This window comes from Microtus oregoni, unplaced genomic scaffold, assembly GCF_018167655.1.
Source record: "Microtus oregoni isolate MIOR12 unplaced genomic scaffold, Mior012 000447F_ref0000006, whole genome shotgun sequence".
Classification (NCBI taxonomy): Eukaryota; Metazoa; Chordata; class Mammalia; order Rodentia; family Cricetidae; genus Microtus; species Microtus oregoni.
The window spans coordinates 16292-34571 of NW_024545028.1; the positions used below are offsets into that span (position 1 = coordinate 16292).

Below are 18280 nucleotides of genomic sequence, written 5' to 3' on the forward strand. Positions count from 1 at the left end.
GGCCAGTGAGGCGGAGGGTTACTTTCCAGTACTATAACCCTCCGCTTGAGCCGTGTCACCTCTGCTGCTGCTCCGCAGACCACCAGGGGGAGCAATCTCACCGTATCTCTGGCCTTGGCAGGTTTCACGCATTCCAGGGTGTAGTCAGGAACTCTGGGAATTGTAGTCCTGGGATGGCAAGGCGGTCTATCGCGTGCGCCTCGGGACTTGTAGTTTAACTCTTAGGGGCAGAACATAGGTTTAAACTCGCATGCTGAATGAATGGAACTACTACTCCCAGAGGGCCACGGGCTCTAGGGCGGTGTCGGGTTTCCGTCGAGCAATCCTTCTAAGATTGCCTCAGAGTGACCAGCTTGACTGGGTAAGTTTGATTGACGAAAGCTCCAATTTTCTACTGAGCTATCCAAAGACCTTTTCGTATTCCAGCCTGGGGCCTTCTTGTCTCTCAGTCTCAGAACCTGCCCGCTAATCTTTGCTCTTCATTGTTTCCTATTCAGACAAGTCCCGTCAGAATCCACCCCGCACCTAAGCCCTCCTAGGGTCACCGCGGACTGCCACTCCCACGCCCCGAGATTCCCACCTTGACCCTCACGTCCCTGAGCGCCGGCTGCTTTGTGTCCTCCACGCTGCGCTCCACTCCTCTTTGTCCTGTTTGTCTTGCGGGTGGAAGAAGACTGCCAAATTCTTCCTCCTGGTGTTGTGAACTTGAAGTGCAGCAGGGGACTCTCACCCGCCGACACCTTGGGCGAATCGCACTGGCTCTCTGGAACTCATTTCCTTCTTCTGTTTTCCAGTGTGTGAAAGTGCTTTGTAAACTGCACGGCCTCCACAAACAACAGAGGTTCTCTTTGTGCCATTTGTTAGTGCCCTAGAACATTCTTATCAGGACAGCCTTTCTGGTTTTGCCGCCTCGTTGCTCAATCCTGTCGCTTGAGATCTTGATGTCTTCATCTATGACCGGGTTATTTCTTCACTTCCTCCAGAGACCAAAGCTCAGACAGGCCCCGAGCCCATGACCCCTAGAGAGCTTTGTCTGAAAGGAAGCCCAAGAGGGGTGCTTATTCTTGGAATAGTTGGTGATGTAAAGTCCACGGGGCTGGCAGAGGGACAGAGCTGCTCGCTGGAAGCAGAACTCCAGCAGGTCAACGCTACAATGAAAGCCCCATCCCTTCCCTTTGGGCTCTTCTGGGCCTCTTTAGTGGTGGGTGTGTCTCAGGCATGGAAAACCTGGGAGAGAAGGATTCATTTTGCCGAAGGAACCTATGCCAGGAAAAATGGAACGCCTCAGCTGGGTGTTTGAAAAGAGAACCACAGCCTTGCTAGTTAGTTGCTAATGTCTCATGAGTAATCACAGTGTACCAGGTCTTAGGCCGTATCAGTTTCCTTCTTGAAGGATCACATGTGATGTGTCCCTGTTTTCCATATAGGAAATTTCGTTAGACTTGGAGCAGTCATAGAGTTAGAATAGTTAGAGCTGCCTCACGGAGCGATAGTATCTTCCCTGTGTCTTCAGTGTGCCACGCACTTTGCACACGTTAATCTTTGACCTTGTGAGTAGCTGTAGATAACAGGTTTAGAGTTAAGGCATCGGTTGAAGATTTCACAGATGTGGCTGGCTGGATTTTTCAGTGGATAAAGACATGGTCACACCTGATGACCTGAGTTCTATCCCAGGAATTCACATCGTGGAAGGAGAGAACCAACTCCTGCAGGTTGTCCTCTGAGCTCCACATGGGTTGCCATGGCACCCCTCCAATAGATAAATAAATGTTATATAATATATATATATAATATTTAAATAAATAAGTAAATATGTATATGTATACACACACGTATAGATAGGTAGCTCTCAACCAGCTGGGAAGTAGCAGAGATGGAATTCAAAGTCACCAAAGCTTTTCTTTTCCTTCTGTAGCATAAGAACTTTATTCTTTTGATAAACACGACAGATTAAAAACTAACTGAACTGAATATAATGGTACCTGCCTATTATCCTAGCACTTGAGGGGTGAACAGGGAAATCTTGAATTTGGGGCCAACTTGGGCTACCCAGAGAGACCCTGCCTCAGAACAACCGAGGAGAAGAATTGGAAGATTTTAAAGCCTAAAGATAACAGAGCGAGTTCTTGCTGCCTGGGGAGCAAAGAACTACAGGGAGAAAGCATGACTTTTGTTGTTTATTTTCTGAGACAGGGTTTCTTTATGTAGCTGTGACTGTCCTGGAACTCGCTCTGTAGGCCAGGCTGGCCTTAAACTCAGAGATCCGCCTGCCTCTGCCTCCTGAGCGCTGGGATTAAGGGTGTGCGCCATCATCACCAGCTAAAGTTTGGTCTTTGCAGTGTGGAGTTTTCACGAAGGGGAAAGGCATACGTGTGTTAAAAATTAAATAGCACTTATTGGAGAAAGTAATTCTTTTAACAGTTAATTATTTGTGCGTGACTGAGCACCTGTGGACTGTGGTGAATGTGCGGGGCCAGCAGTCCGTCTCCTCTCCTTTCACAATGTACATTCTAGAAACTGAACACAGACCATCGGGCTGGGAGGCAGGCTCCTTTGCCTGCCGAGCCATCTTGCCTACATTAACCCGTGTGTTTCTGGGTGGCCATGGCGATTTGTGCGGTGAGATGGTGGTAAAGTCCACAGGGTACACTCAGGGTTTGTTGCGTGTGTGTGACCATGCGTGTCTGAATGACAGACCCTCTCTCAGAGATCCTCAAATCCTGTTGACCGGAAACACCTGGGACTTGAAAACATTAACTTGGAGCTGGGAGCGTAGCTTGTAGAGTGCTTTTTTTCTTTTCTCTCCCTGAAAATGGAGGAAATACAGTTAGGGATTGCAGCGAGGTTGGGTAGTAAGTTCATAAACCTCTGACATAGATTTCCCACGGATGTCATGGGAAGCAGGTCACCGAGACTGCCAGGCTAGACACTGCACCTAGCAGCCTCTGTGGGGAGTTCGGGGGAGGGGGCTGTGCTCAGAGCTGACAGGAGGGAAGGCCAGATTTAGCCAACTTGTCCCAGCAGACTAGGAGATCTCCCTGGGCCTGGCTGAGGGAGAGGGCCCCAGCTAGGCACTGCCATGAATTGTGGAGCCGAGGTGAGCAATGGACACCCCTGACTGACTCCCTTGCCGTTTATGATATCTCTTCGTGGCAGTTTGCAAGTGAGATTGGCCTTTAGCCCCCATCTTGTCCTTGGGCATCAGTCGACACGAGCTTGGGGAACTCAGGCTGGTTTCCGTTTAGCCCCAGCCTGGTCAGTTGTCGTTTTTGGTTTTTATTTTTATTTCCAAGCAGAACTTAGCTGCTGGGCCCTCTGAGAAGCCTGCCAGCATCACCAGAGCTCTCTACACCCCCACCTCTGTGACTTTCCTGATGCTCACCCTAGGACTGAGCTCAGCTGAGACCTAAATCCCCTTCCACAAAACCCTGACCCCGCCTCACCTTCACCTCCCTGCTGGCTCCCAGATCTGCACAGTTGCCAAACGCTATTGATTCTGCTCTTCTTGCCATCGACGAACGTAGCTAGATACTTGCTCCTGCCAGGTACCGTGCAAGGTACTTTAATTGCGTGGTTTCATTTATCTCCATAGCAACCACAGGACTGAGCCAAATCCCCTTATGCAGATACAGAATGAGGTTTAGAAAGATTAGGTTAAGATGCCCAAGCTAGATGGCAGAGGAGCTGGATTGCAGGCTTAGGTCATTCACGGAGGACTGCTTAGTTGCTAAGGCGCTTGTCTCACAGATGGGAGGACCTGAGTTCAGATCCTTAGGGCTCACAGGAGACAGAAGCAGGTGGATCTCTGAGTTCGAGGTTAGCCTGTGTACACAGCAGGTTCCAGGACAGTCTGGGCTACGTAGAAAGACCCTGCCATTAAAGAAGCAGCAGCCAGGGGCCAGTGAGGTGGGGAGATGCTTGCTGCTAAACATCTCTGGGACCCTCAAAATGGGAAAGAAACAACCCCTCCAGTTGTCCTCCGGCACCCACAAGCGTGCTGTCACGCATGTGTTTCCACACGTTAAATAAATAAAGGTAATTTTAGAAATGAAAAACAAACCAGACTTGATGGTTCACTACAACCTCAGTGTTGCTGAAATGAGAGCCAGCCAGGCAGATCCGGGAAGCCTGTGTGGCCAAGGTCTAGCTCAAGAGAGACCCTGCCTCAAAGGGTGGGGTTGGCCTTTGACCTCCGCATGCCTGCAGCGTGCATGACACAGATGCATGGGAAGGTGTACACACAGCCCCCTTCGGCTCCTTGCAGCCAGCACTGGCTGCCCCGTGTCTCACAGGCCTTTGGCTAACACTTCCCTGTCTTTCCTGCCTCCCCCTGCTCTCTGCTCCCACACTCAGGGGACACACGTAGTCTCTCCCTCTCCTCAGAACTCCAGTGGCATTTTGTCTCTCCTTTATGAGAGGATCTGCAGCAACTCTGCTGTCATGTGATCCACATGTGTCCTGTAGCTGCAGCCTTAGCTCTCCAGTGGGTGCCCCCAGCGGCAAAGGGGGAACCTTCCGGGACTCCTCCTCCTTCCCTCCAGCTGCACCGTCACTGCTGCCACAGAACTTAGCTCCCCTCCTCTTTGTGATAGTGCGGGTCTTGGAGTGTGCATCGGAAAGCCGAAAGGGGAAAACGGATAATAGAAAGAAAAACCATCTCCTCCCAACATCATTTCACAAGAGACTCTTTGGGGGCTCTCTGGGGTTTCCTTCTGGACCAGATGATTGGCAGTCAGGTGGTCTGTGTGTGGTGATGGTTATGCTGGGACCTTGAGCAGCTCACTGAGTCTCTAAGGACCTTGGCTTGCTCAGTGATGCATGCGTGAGTTTAGAGGTGGAGGCCAGGGGAGATTGCCAGGAGCCTTAACGGCAGCCACCTCTGAGGTCTCTTCTTGCCCAGGCTTGCTCCGACTTGCACACTGATCCTCCCAGAAGAGGAATCAGAATAATGTCAAAACAAACCACGTGGGCTCAGGACCCTGCCTGTGCAGTTGGTTTTGGCTATCACGGATAGGAATCTAAACTTTATTGCTTTAAACGGGGTGGGTTATGGGCTAACCCCCGCCTTCCCCCCTCCCCCCACCGCGTCCTAGCCAGGGTAACGCTCTCTGCCCTGGTTCACTGTCTGTAAGTTTGGTCCTGATACCTCCTTTCTCAGAGAGGTGCTGAGAAGGTTAGATGAAGCAGTGTCTGTAAGGAGCACAGTCCAGTGCTAGCAGAGGAAGCAGTAGGAGACGCTAGGTCTCAGTGGGTGCTTTTAGCCTTAAAAGGACAATGTTGTCTGGGCGTGATCACTACAGCAGTTACTGCTGGGTGAACACATGGTAGGTGTAGTATCAGCATGTGTTAATCCTGAGGCAGGACCTCGTGCGTCCCAGGCTGCCCTTGAACTCATGATGTGGCTCAATGATGCCCCTGACCTAATCCTCCAGCCACCACTTCCCCAATGATGGGGTTACAGGTGTTTATTACCACAACTGTGTTATGCAGTGATAGGAATTGAAACCAGATGTCCTTGAAGGCTGGGCAAGCACTCTACCAACTGAACCATGCCCCCAGCCCTTGTGTTTGTAGGTTTTGAGGGAACTGAGGATTAGCTCATGGCTATCCTCTCCTCACCCCACCAGAAGAAAACGAAGAATGCAGTCTGCAGGGCTGGGAGGGGAACACTTGCTCACACGTGCGCACACCGTCACAAAAACAGCAGCCACAAAGCCAGCCTGTAAATATTGGCAAATCGTGAGCGTAAATGATGCATTGAGTGGCCGACAGGAAGGTTGGGGTGATAAGGGCGCCAGGAAGTAGATAGGGTTGGCGCATGACCTAGAGGAGCAACAGCGAAGAAGAGACCAGCAAGAGGCTATTCTGTGTTCTGCTCTCCAGGCGGCAAGTTCAGGACGCGCAGGCTTTGATCCCGCTGGTGATGAGATGGGGACCGGACAGTCTGTGTGCTTCCCAGCCATCTCAGGACCCCACCATGTTGGCTGCACAGATGTGATGGAGGGTCAGAGTCCTGAGGTAGGTGTCCCAAGCTCCGTCCCTGCACTACCCCACGAGTCCCGCCCATGTGGGGTCTTCACCACTGTAGGTCCAAGCACAAAGTTCTGGGGGCCTGGGGTACAGGTGAGCTGGGCTTGGGTATCAGCCCTTAGGCCTCTTTTCCTGTCTTCCTGCCTTTTAAAAAATTCTTCTTTCAGCTGGGCAGTGGTGGTGCACACCTTTAATCCCAGCACTCGGGAGGCAGAGGCAGGCGGGTCTTTGTGAGTTCGAAGCCAGCCTGGTCTACAAGAGCTAGTTCCAGGACAGACTCTAAAGCTACACAGCAAAACCCTGTCTCGAAAAACCAAAAAACCAAACCAACCAAACAAAAAAACTCTTCTTTCAAAATATTAGAACCTTCCCAGTTGACGGGGAAACTCAGTTCTTTCTCAGGCGAGTGTAGGCGGAGGGGTGGGGGCACAGGGGCCCTGCATACTGGCCTGACTCTGTGCCTTGGGTGGGAGGATGGTATCTCCTGGTTTCATCTGCTTCCCACCTTCTGAACCTCCTGCCAGTTTCTAGGCGTTTCTTTCTCTTTGTTTCCCCCTCTTCTTCCTCCTTTTTAAACATTTTTTTTGAGACAGGTTTCTCATGTAGCTGGCCTCCAACTGGAAATGTAGCCAAAGTCAGCCCTAAATAAACCCCTGGTCCTCCCATCTCTGGGACTCCAGGCGTGTGCCACCAGGGCCCCACAGGTTCTTAGGTTTTTGTTCCTGATGGGTGGACTCTCCTCTGGCCTGTGAGAGACCCACTTCCTGGTAACCTCTCTCCTGCTCCCTTCTGACCAAGCATCCTGCTGCCTCCTGAGAGGCAGCCTGGGAGAATGGCCTGGGTGACCTAATGTGCCACCCTGTTCAACCGAAGAGCAAATCCAGTTCCGCCGTTGGCACCAAGCCTGGGCCCACGAGCGCGTGATGTTTTGGCGTGGTGCCGTTCCGGGATGTATTTAAAATGCAGCCTGACAACTGGAAGAACATTAGCTATATGTTCTTCATGCTCACAACAAATTGTCTCTGGGTTTGAGGAAGCCTTTGATTCTCTACGTTGCAGTCCAGCCTGGCTGGTGCTGGCTCCTGCTGACTCCCAGTGTCTAGGCTTCTTGGCCCAGTTGCTGCTCTCTTCTTTTCCCCAGGGGAGCTTCTTCCGACTCTTCTACCCCTGCCAAGCATCAGAGAAGTACGAGCAGCCCCTGTGGATTCCCCGCTATGAGTACTGCTTGGGCCTGGCTGACTACCTGCAGTATAACAAGCGCTGGGTGGGGTCTCTGTTCAACCTGGGCTTCGGTAAGGCTGCCTGGCCCGGGGCCCTTCCCAGTGGCCTGTTTCTGTCCCCAGGAGAAACCTAGGCAGACACAGTCATTTTAAGCTTGTACAGTCCAGTCCTTGGTATGGAGAGATGGGAGAGATTTGAATGTGTGAGAATTTGGGTCATCGCTTCCAATCCAGGCTTTGTAATGTACTGACAGGGGGCCTTAGGCAAGTTCCTTACCCTGTTCGCCTGCCAGGCTTTGTAGAGCTGTGGGGCCAGGTATGGGAAGAGCCTCTAGTGCAGCGTTTGGAGCATCAGATGGGGACATGGCTGCGATTCCTAAATCTAGCACGCATTCCTACCTGCTCTATAGATCACAGGACCTCATACATGCTAGGTCCGTGCCCTGCCACTGCCTCACATCCCACTAGTCGTGCGCTCCACTGCCACCCCAGCAGCTATAGCAGACAGTCTTGGTCCCAGGGAGCATCGCCACCCCTGCAGCATGCCCTCTGGGCCACTCTGCCTCCTTCATCCCAAGTCCCCACCCCAGGTGTCCCCATGATCCGGGCATCTTGCACATCTGCCCCAGACTTCTTCAGTACTGCCTCTGTGGATTTTTTCCCCCTGGTGAGAGGAGGACCACAAATGCCCACCCCTTCCTGTACTCAGGCTGCCCCTGGGATTGTAGTTCCGGGCAGCCAGAGATGCTACAGCCTATGTCTCTGCCAGGATCTTGTCGCTTGCCTGTTAGCTGGAATGGCCCCTTTAAGACAAAGGAATCTGGATACCCCTTGATCATCTTGTCCCATGGCCTGGGAGGCTTCAGGTAAGAGCTTTGTCCCTTGCATCGTGAGGGTTGTCGTGTCTTAATGCAGTCTCAGAGGGTCTAGTAACAGGTGTCTCACCTGCTGCCACCTTACTGCCCATCTGCCCGTTGGCATAGCTGGGCCTTCCCTCCCTAGACCCGGGCTTCTTCTTTTTTTTTTTTTTTTTTTTTCCGAGACAGGGTTTTTTTGTAGCTTTGGTGCCTGTCCCGGAACTAGCTCTTGTAGACCAGGCTGGCCTCGAACTCCCAGAGATCCACCTGCTTCTGCCTTCCGAGTGCTGGGATTAAAGGTGTGCGCCACCACCGCCCGGCTAGACCTGGACTTCTTAAGGCTTTCCACTTGTGACTCTCTTTTACTGGACATCATTACATGACCGCCCACTGTCAAAGTATGTAAAATAGGAATACAGGTCAAACATTTGCTGGTAAGAAATCATAAAGGAGCCGGGCGGTGATGACACATACCTTTAATCCTAGCACTCGGGAGGCAGAGGCAGGCGGATCTCTGTGAGTTCAAGACCAGCCTGGTCTACAAGAGCTAGTTCCAGGATAGTCAAGGCTACAGAATGAGTTCCAGGACAGCCAGGACTATGCAGAGAAACCTGTCTTAACCCCCCAAACAAGGAAATTGATTTTAAAATGATTTGGCACGCATATCATTTTACTACTCATTAAAAGCAAAAGCAAATTTGCCTCTATGAGCTGGATGGACTTGTTTATGCTGAGAATGTCGCTTACAGAAATACCTAGTACAAAATGACAGAACCATGCTTAGGGGCATTTCAGAAATTGGAAATTTCATCTTAATCCCAAGCCAAGATTCATTTAACACTTTTTTTTTATGTGTGTGAAACTCAAATTAGCATCCCAAACACCAGTCCTTTTTTTTTTCAAGATTTATTTTTATTCTTTTTAATTATGTATGTTGATTGCGTGTCCGCGTGTGGGTATGTGCCTGTAGCTATGTGCGTGTGATTTCGAGTATTCACGGAGGCCAAAGGTGTCAGGTCCTGTGGAGCTGAAGTTGCGGAGAGCTGTGAGCCACCTGATGTGGGGTGCTGGGAATCAAACTTGGGTCCTCTGGAAGAGCAGCCAGTGTTCCCTAACCACTGAATCATCTCTCCAGCCACCCCAGGTGCCAGTCTTTAAAAATCCAACATTCCAATCCAATCCAATCCAATCCAAAACTAGACTAACTTGATACCAACACATGGAGGAATGATGGTGGAAACACGAAAGGTCTTCGTTTTCTGTGATTAGGCCCAGAAGAACAGAGATCTTTGTACGGTAAAAACACTGTAATTCGTGGGACGCAGCAATATCAAATCTGCGCCCAGGTGTTTCCGGTAGCCTTTTTGACATAGCCAGGCACGATGGCATGGCATAGTACACGTGCGTGCAGAGCCCAAGGCGGCAGAGAAGTTTCCAGATACAGCTTGGGCAAAGCAGTGCCAGAAACACCTTGGATTCATATGCCATGGATTTTTAATTAATTTCCGGTCGTCTGGGGACATGCTAGCCTGTGCTACCTAACCTGCAAACCCTACCCCTGGCAGTTGTATACCACAAGGGCTGGAGAAAGTTCTAATACTCTCTGAGCCTGGGTTTCAACATCTGCCAACTGGATCCGTGGTCTCCCACGTGGTGGTTTATGAGATTTTTATTGGACTGGTTCCTGCTAGGTGCACAGCCCTCCAGTTCTCTCCCCGACATTGGGCTCCCAGGGCTCTTTCTGTCCACACCATGGGGTGTAGTCTGCTTGCTCTCCCTTAGGTGTGTTAGTGCACTCTCTGTCGGTTCATCCGTAATATATACACGCGGCTTTATATCCCAGAATGCTACACGTCTCAGACGCTGTCAACCCTCCAGCTCTTGTCTGCACTACAGGCAAGGAGATCTGTTTTCAAGATGGCGGAGTGTAGTGGCTCACATTGGTCAGTCTGGAAGGCAGAAGCTGCAGGGTCCTCAGTTCAGTGGGTGCTGTGTGGTGATGCCCTGTCTTACACCAAAAGAAGCCCGGATCTGACCTTGCTAGTATCTTGAAGAGTGCCTGGCAGATTGAGGTCTCAGTAAACATTTGTTGAGTACATCAGTGTTCTTCTAAATGAAACCTTTTTTTCTTTCTTTTTTCCCCTCCCTCCCTCCTTCTTTCTCTCTCTCTCTTTCCTTCCTTCTTTCTTTCTTTCAGAGTGTTAGATCCCCTGGGACTGGAGTTACAAATGGTTGTGAGTCACCATGTGGGCACTGGGAATCAAACCCGGGTCCTCTGGAAGAGCAGCCAGTGATCTTAACCACTGAGCCATCTCTCCAGGCCCTAAATGAAGCATTTTAATAGCTTTTTTAAAACTTAATTCTGTTTTTACATTTTCAAGTATTGAGATTGGAGGTGCACACTGCACACCTGGTTTGTCCCTTTCTGAGGGTGCCCATCCTGGCTTTTCTGTGAGACTGAGTTTCCAAGCACTCTATGTCCTTCTCAGTACTAAACACAATTGCAGCGTATTTGAAAAATGATTTATTCTAGTTTTTTAATTACATGTGCGTTCATGTGTTTTGTGTGTGTGTGTGTGTGTGTGTGTGTGTGTGTGTACCTGAACATAGGTACCTGAGGAAGACTGTAGAGCATCAGACCCCTGGAGCTGGAGTTAGAGGTGGTTGTGAGCCTCCCGAGGTGGATGCTGGGAATTTGGGTCCTCTGCAAGAGCCGTGCTCCCTCTTGGCTGCTGAGACAGCCCCACAGAGCATCTGTCACTTGTGTAATTGTGTTCCAGTGTCTGTCCTCCCTGCTAGAGTAGCCTCTGTGAAAGCAGACACCACGCCTGTCTTCTGTGCCCCCATGCGTATGACAGTGTCTGGAGTCAGTTTCCCAGGGAATACTCATTCGTAAAGGAACACAGGGCTGTTCTGCTGGATCCCATTCATTCACCAACCTCTCTTAAGTACCGGCTGGGTGCAGCCCCCTTGGCACAAAAGGAAGGTGGGAAATCCAGACATAGACACATTCAGAAAGTCACTCATGCTAGAGGAGCTGGTGTACAAACGTCACTGGCCAGTTAGCGATGGCAGCAAGTGGCGTACAGACAAAGCAACTAGATGGACCCAGTGGAGATTAGGTGTGAAGCTAAGGCTGGGAGGCGAGCGTGTGGTTTTCTATTCTGGTTTCTTTTGTAGTAAACTGATAGCGAGCCTGCTTGTGAGTATGAGAGTCACACTCAGCCTTCAGAGCCGGGTGCGTGTGTGTATGTGCGTACGTGTGCATGTGTGCGTGTGTGTGTGTGTGTGTGTGTGTGTGTGTGTTGGCCTATCAGAGAGAAGAAACTAGGAAACAGGCATTCCCCACTCATGGCTACGCTGGAGAGAGCAGTGAGCACGTGATCTGGAGGTGACCCTTTGACTAGGAAGCTAGGGACAGTCCAGCCCTCAGTAGACCAGAGTGAGCCCGTACAGACGTCCTTCATTAACCTGAGTGAAATTCCAAGAGGAAGAGGGAGGGGGTCAAAGAACATTTTCCTTTTAGTTTCTCTGGTTAATTTCACCTTGAAATTCTTCCCTTGTTCACGGATGGGTAGCTTCCCATGCGAGGGAAGAGCCTGAGCTGTAAATACTGCCTAGCTGGCTTCCAGAATGCCACTGCTCCCTGTGCTCCCAGGGAGGAGCCTGTGCCTGTAAATGTCACCTAGCTGGCTTCCAGAAGGCCACTGCTCCCCGTGGTCCCCACACGGCCCCCTGAAGTAGGCAGATAGGCATGCCTGGACCCTGAGCAGCGAGCAGCAACTTGTCTACATCACACAGTACACACCGGGAAGGGATGCAAAGTCATTCATCCAGTTCACTGCCTCTCTGGAAGCCTGGGAGACGCTGGAAGGAAACCTTAGAAATCGGCTCTCCCTTGGTTGTGAAGGTATGTTTAACAGACCACACCAGATATGAGGGTCTAGAGCATGATCAAATTCATTCATTCCCCGGGCACATTGTACACGCCCATACTCACGGCCCCCGAGAGGCCCAGAGCATCGCAAGTGTAAACTAGGCATAGGCTGCAAAAGAAGAAAGCAACACCCACTCACAAACAAAACGTCTTTATTTCTCTCTCAGTTAAAGGCAGCTAGAAGGGCAGGCACAGGGGCATCTGCTGATAACCCACCACTTAGAAGCTAGAAACAGAAGGATCAGGAGTTCAAGGTCATCTTCTGCCAAACAGTGATTTTGAGACCACCCTGGACTACATAAAGCCCTGCATCAAAACACAAAGAAGTGGCTGAGGGGAACCAAAGACAGACGTTTAGGGCTGACGTCACAGTTACATGAATGTATCAGAGAACCAGACTTTATAATCTTTTTTTTTTTTTTTGATTTTTCGAGACAGGGTTTCTCCGTAGCTTTTGGTTCCTGTCCTGGAACTAGCTCTTGTAGACCAGGCTGGCCTCGAACTCACAGAGATCCGCCTGCCTCTGCATCCTGAGTGCTGGGATTAAAGGCATGCGCCACCACTGCCCGGCCAGACTTTATAATCTTGCTCTACTATGTATGGCTTCCATTATAAAGTTATCTCATGCCCTATGGGGGCTGCTTTTGTTCCAATCTATGTCTGCATCCCAGGCAATCTAAAGGAGCACTCTATTTTTGAAAGAAAATCTCTGGGATACTCTTATGTGATGCAGCTTCATTTGTTAGGACTGTTTGATCTATAAGCTGTCAGCTCTGTGTGAGTCTTTAAGGTTTAAAAGATGGTTGGTCAGTGCTAAGAAATGCTTCCGGTGTAAAATGTGCACCAGAGTACAAAGTCTGCATGGGAGTAAAAGTCTGCAATAACATTTCATTTATTAAAAGTTTTATTATAGGGGGCTGGAGAGATGGCTCAGTGGTTAAGAGCATTGCCTGCTCTTCCAAAGATCCTAAGTTCAATTCCCAGCAACCACATGGTGGCTCACAACCATCTGTAATGAGGTCTGGTGCCCTCTTCTGGCCTACAGACATACACACAGACAGAATATTGTATACATAATAAATAAATAAATAAATATTTTTTTTTAAGTTTTATTATATTTAGAAATTAGAGTGGGTTATACAGATTACAGCAGGTGAAATAAGGTAAAAGTATAACAGGCTATTATAGCTTAAATAAAATAGATCAGTAAAGTTAGACTTCTTTTTGCTTTTTTTGTTTTTTGTTTTGTTCTGTTTTCTTTGTTTTGTTTTGGTTTTAGTTTTTTGAAACAGGGTTTCTCTGTGTAGCCCTGGCTGTCCTGGAACTCACTTTGTAGACCTGGCTAGCTTTGAACTCACAGAGATCCGTCTACCTCTGCCTCCCAAGTCCTGGGAGTAAAGGCATGCACCACCACTGCCCATCTCTTCTTTTTTACTTAAGAAATAGATTAAAAATATTTTTTTAGTTGTTTGTGTCTGCGTGTGTGTATATGCACTTGTGTGCAAGTGTCCACTGTGGCCAGAAGAGGGCACCAGATCCTTTGGAACTGGAGTGATAGGCAGTTGGAGTAGCAAGTGCTCTAATAGCTGAGCCGTCTTCTTCAGCTCTCAGTTTCTTCTTACTTGTTTTGAGACAAGATCTTGATGCATAGACAAGGCTAGCCCTGAACTCCTGACCCCACCTTCGTGTCTCAAGTGCTAGGATAGCACGTGTGTACTAGCATGTTTGGCCTGCCTGCCTGTCTCCCTTTCTTCCCTCCTTCCTTCCCTCCCTCCCTCCCTCCCTCCTTCCTTTCTTCCCTTCCTTCATTCCTTTTTTGACAGCAACTCATGTAGCACAAGGTAGTTTGTACTTACTATATAACTAAGGATGACTTTGTACTCCTGATATTCCTACCTCTGCCTTCCAAGTTCTGGGGTTATAGTTATATGCTACCTCAACTGGCTAAAATACCTTTTTCTTTGTATTTTTTGCAGTCCTGGGAATTGAACCCAGAGCCTTGTGCATGCTAGGCAAATGTGCTACCGCTGAGTTACAGCCCATCTTTTTTTAAAAAATGTGTATAGGTGTTTTGCTTGCATGTATATCTGTATACTACATGCATGCAGTGCCTCTGGAGGCCAGAAGAGGGTCCCAGATCCTTTGTAACTGGAGTTACAGATGGTTGTGAGCCACTATGTGGGCGCTAGGAGTCAAACCTGGGTCCTCCAGCAGACCAGTCCGTCTCTTAACTGCTGAGCCAGCTCTGCAGTCATCCCAATGTCCCTTTTTAATGTTAAAAAACATGACTGCTTGAAAATTTTCAATTGCTTTTGATTTGTCTGTGTGTTTAAAATTTATTATCATCACTTGGTGCTGTGGACTCATTGGTGGAAGGTAAGAACAGCTGTGTGGAGTAAGGGCTCTCCTATTACGTGCGTCCTGGGGACCACGTTCAGGATCCTAGGCTGGTGAGGCAAATGCCTCTACCTGATGAGCCTTCTTTCCGGTCCTTGTGTGGTGTTTGTCTGTGGTTTGTTTTTGAGACAGGTTTCTCTGTGCTGTAGTCCTGGCTGTCCAGGACTCACTCTGTAGACCAGGCTGGCTTCAAACTCACAGAGATCTTCCTGCCTCTGCCTTCCAAGTGCGGGTGTTAAAGGTGTACACCATCCCCACCTGGCCCCTTATGAGGTTTTAAAAAGTATTTATGCTGAGTACTGTGACACATGTTTTTAATCCTAGCACTCAGGAGACAGAGGCAGGCGGATCTTTGTGAGTTCAAGGCCAGCCAGGGTTACATACATAGAGAGGTCCAGAACAGCCTGGGCTATCCAATAAGACTCTGCTCAGTGGGTTTAGTACTTTCTGTACAAGCATGAGACTGACTTGAGTTTGATCCCCAAAGCCTGTGTAAAGTCTGACCATGGCCACACACACCTGCAACCCCAGTTCAGGAGTGGATGAGGCAGGAGGCTCCTTGGAACTCTCTGGCCAGCTAGTCTCACAGAATCCATGTATTCTAGGTTTAATGAGAAACCCTGACTGAAAATAATAATAATAAGGTAGAAAGTGATTGAAAAAAGACACCCGACAACATGGCCTTCACATGCAGACACACACGTGTACATACATGTTAACACACAGGAACGTGTCCACACAAATCCATTAGCATAGTTAGAATCTAGCTGGGGTTGGGGTAGACTGACTCAATGGGGTGGAAAGGCAACTCGGGTTGAAGATTGACTTGCAAACGCCCTGCCTTCCGGGATGGACCCCGGAGCCCTGGGATGAGGGCTGCCTTGTCTGGGGAGAGTACTCAGAGGACCACCCGTGACAACTACCTAGCCAGTCTTTTGAGGTGACCGCCAGCAGAGTGTGGGTGAAGCTGGGCCGTGGTTTTGATCTCTTCTCTCCGTGGCTCTCCAGGGCACTGTACTCGGCCTTCAGCATGGAGCTGGCCTCCCGGGGCTTCGTGGTTGCTCTCCCGGAGCACAGGTTAGCGGATTCCAGTCAACTGCGGTCAGGTGGATGCCTGTGAGCTAGGGTACAGGCTAGTCACTGTTAATGTGTTATTTCTGTAGTTCTGTTTGTGGTGCTGGGGCCTCAGACCCACACGCATAGCAAACATTCTGTCCCTGAGCCACATCCCTGACTCCCCGCGTATTATTTCTAATGACCACACAAAACAGTTATCATATCCATTTAAAAGATGCTCAGTAGCTGGCTGAAAGTGACAATGGGCTCAAACCCAGGTCTGTCCCCAGCCCTTCTGCTCCCCTACGCATGCCCCCATCTCCTTACCTGCCAGCCAAGCAGAGAGCCCACGTATCATGGTCGGAGGGGAGGGCGCGGATAAAGGGGAGAAATAAGCTCACCGCTGTCTTCTTTCTGGTTGCACGTGTGCTTCAGGGACCAGTCAGCTTCGACCACCTACTTCTGCAAGCAGACCCCGCAAGAGAGCCAGCCCACTGAATCGCTGGAGGAGGAATGGATCCCTTTCCGCCGAATCAAGGAAGGGGAGAAGGAGTTCCACGTTAGGAATCCCCAGGTAGGCTTGTGCCAGGTGGCATAGTCGCAGTACCACGATCAGAATGGCGAGGTGGATTCACACCCTCTGTCGTTAATCCAAAGATGGGACCCAAATCATCACGGCCAAATTAAAGCAAGCCAGTAATTAAAGTAAGCTTTTTTACTCCTGTACACGGGCTGCCTCCCCAAGGTAAGTTTCAAGACATTAGCCTTAGATGTGAGGAAGCCAAGTCTTTTGCAGCCTGTGGGTTTCTAAATGGGGGGTTTGGTGGGCAAAGTTGTTGAGAATAAGCGTAACAAGTTAGTCCCTCCCGGAACAAAGACATGGCTGCAAAATGGGCCTAGCAAGGCGGTCACAGTCATAACAACGTAGTCATAGTCATAACAAGGTAGTCGTAGGCGGTCATATAATCTTTTGAAGTGAAGAAGGGTTGTGAAATGGTTATAAAGAACTGTTTGAAGCAAAGACATGACTGCCGTTCCGGAACAGGCAGTACAGACCATTGCAGTGAGGCTTACAGGTGGGGCCTAGGTGAGAAACAGGTATAATCATAAACAGGAGCGAACCGAGTTTGTCTTTACTGTAAGATGGCTTTTACACCTAAGATGGAGGCCGGCTGGTTCTACAGCATATCGTGGTTCTGGCCATCTTTCCGTCTCTCCAGCGCATACCTGAAGCTATCACCTTACAAGGGAGCAGCGTTTTTAGTTCCTAGTTCTGGAGATGGCAGCCCAACGTCAGGTGGACCTATTGCTTGGGGCCTCTGGTGAAAATCCCAGATGGCAGGGAAGGTGGGGTGTAGTGACCTCCCCAATCCCTCTTCAGGGCAGGTCCCCAGTGACTTAAAGACCTCCCACTGAGCCCTGCCTTCTAAAGACTCCACCTTCTAATAGCATCCCCAGGGGGAGCAGGCCATTAACATGAACCTTCAGTCAACCACAAGCAAGACTTTTAACCACTTTTCTTTCTCAAAAGCCTCAGTGTAGTGGCCTGAGCTCCCCACATCCGTGAGAATAGATTAGGTATGACTCACAGGGCTACTGAGGTTGACAGAGTCCATTTTAAGCCTGCTTAGGTGGCAGCAGAGCTGATTGGCTCACGTTGGTAGGAGGTGAGGTGAGTGGGACCTCTGGGGCAGCCTCACAGCCATGGAACTTGCTCTCAGAGGGGGCCAGTCCATCCCTGTCTCTGCATAACTCCCGTCTGCAGGCTGACTTTCTTTCTGAGCTCCTGCCAGACCCTGCCTGCTGATAGTTAGCCATCAGCAAGGGACCAGGCTCTGGGTGTTCCCTGGTGCTCCATCGCAGAGCCAAGCTCAAGTGTGCAAATTCCTGGTAAAGGATTCCTAGCCTGCAGAGAAAGAGGCAAGAGAAAAATTCCCACCAAATAAACCCATTGTCTGGTTGTTAGGGGCGGGGCGGGGTCAGTCCTTAAAAGGCGGGGTTAACGGGAGAAGGGGTGGCAGACAAAGGCTTGAGAATAATAAGAACTCTGACAGCTCCTTCTGTTGGCAGAATGTTCTCATGCACATCTTCTCGTGTGGCCGTCCTGGTGGGCCTGCGGGTAGGCTAGTGGAATCCAAACTCCTGGGTCCACTCTCTACGATCTCAGTATCCGTGTGAGCTGCAAGGGACCACAGTGTCTGCTGAGATGCAGTGGGCAGACCCCCTCTCCTGCTGAGTTCTGTGGGGGCTGAGTTGTGGTTATGGGATGCTCCAGCAGACTGGCTGTGTTGCAGGTTCACCAGCGGGTGAGAGAGTGCGTGCGGGTGCTGCAGATCCTGCAGGACGCCTCTGGCGGGAAGACGGTCCTCAATATCTTTCCTGATGGATTGGACCTGATGACCCTGAAGGTACGACAGCAGTTGGGATGGCCCAGAGCTACCCCTTCCTCACAGCCTTACTGGCTCACAGCCACCAAGAGCACCGGGAGACATCAGGTTGGCATAGTGGGATCTAGGGTCTCAGACTTGGCAGCTCTGCACCCTGATGCCCCCTCTGTAGGCTCAGTTTCCCTGTGCATGTGTGCCCTTCATTCTCACCAGATTCCAAGCAAGAAAGATAGTTGCTAAAACCCAGGCCTGTGCCCAAACAGCCCCAGAATCCAAAAGAAAAGTCTCTCTCAGCTTCTAGGCTGTGGCTTGTGTGGATGACACAGTCTGCATGGCCTAGTCGCTGTGCCAGGCGAGAGGGTATTCGGGTTGGCCTGCCTGAGCTATGCCACTTTT

General features: G+C 50.1%; 1 protein-coding gene across 1 annotated transcript; it reads left to right on the top strand.

Annotated features, from left to right (window-relative positions):
- Positions 1 to 285: 285 nt before the first annotated feature.
- LOC121445741 (platelet-activating factor acetylhydrolase 2, cytoplasmic-like) lies at positions 286 to 17992 on the top strand (the record flags this gene model as incomplete). Its single annotated transcript, XM_041647890.1, has 7 exons — positions 286 to 361; positions 5884 to 6018; positions 7172 to 7322; positions 8020 to 8116; positions 15450 to 15518; positions 15933 to 16071; positions 17792 to 17992. Coding segments are annotated over exons 2-7 (747 nt in total), but the record flags the coding sequence as incomplete, so codon positions are not given.
- Between the last annotated feature and the right edge of the window lie 288 nt (positions 17993 to 18280).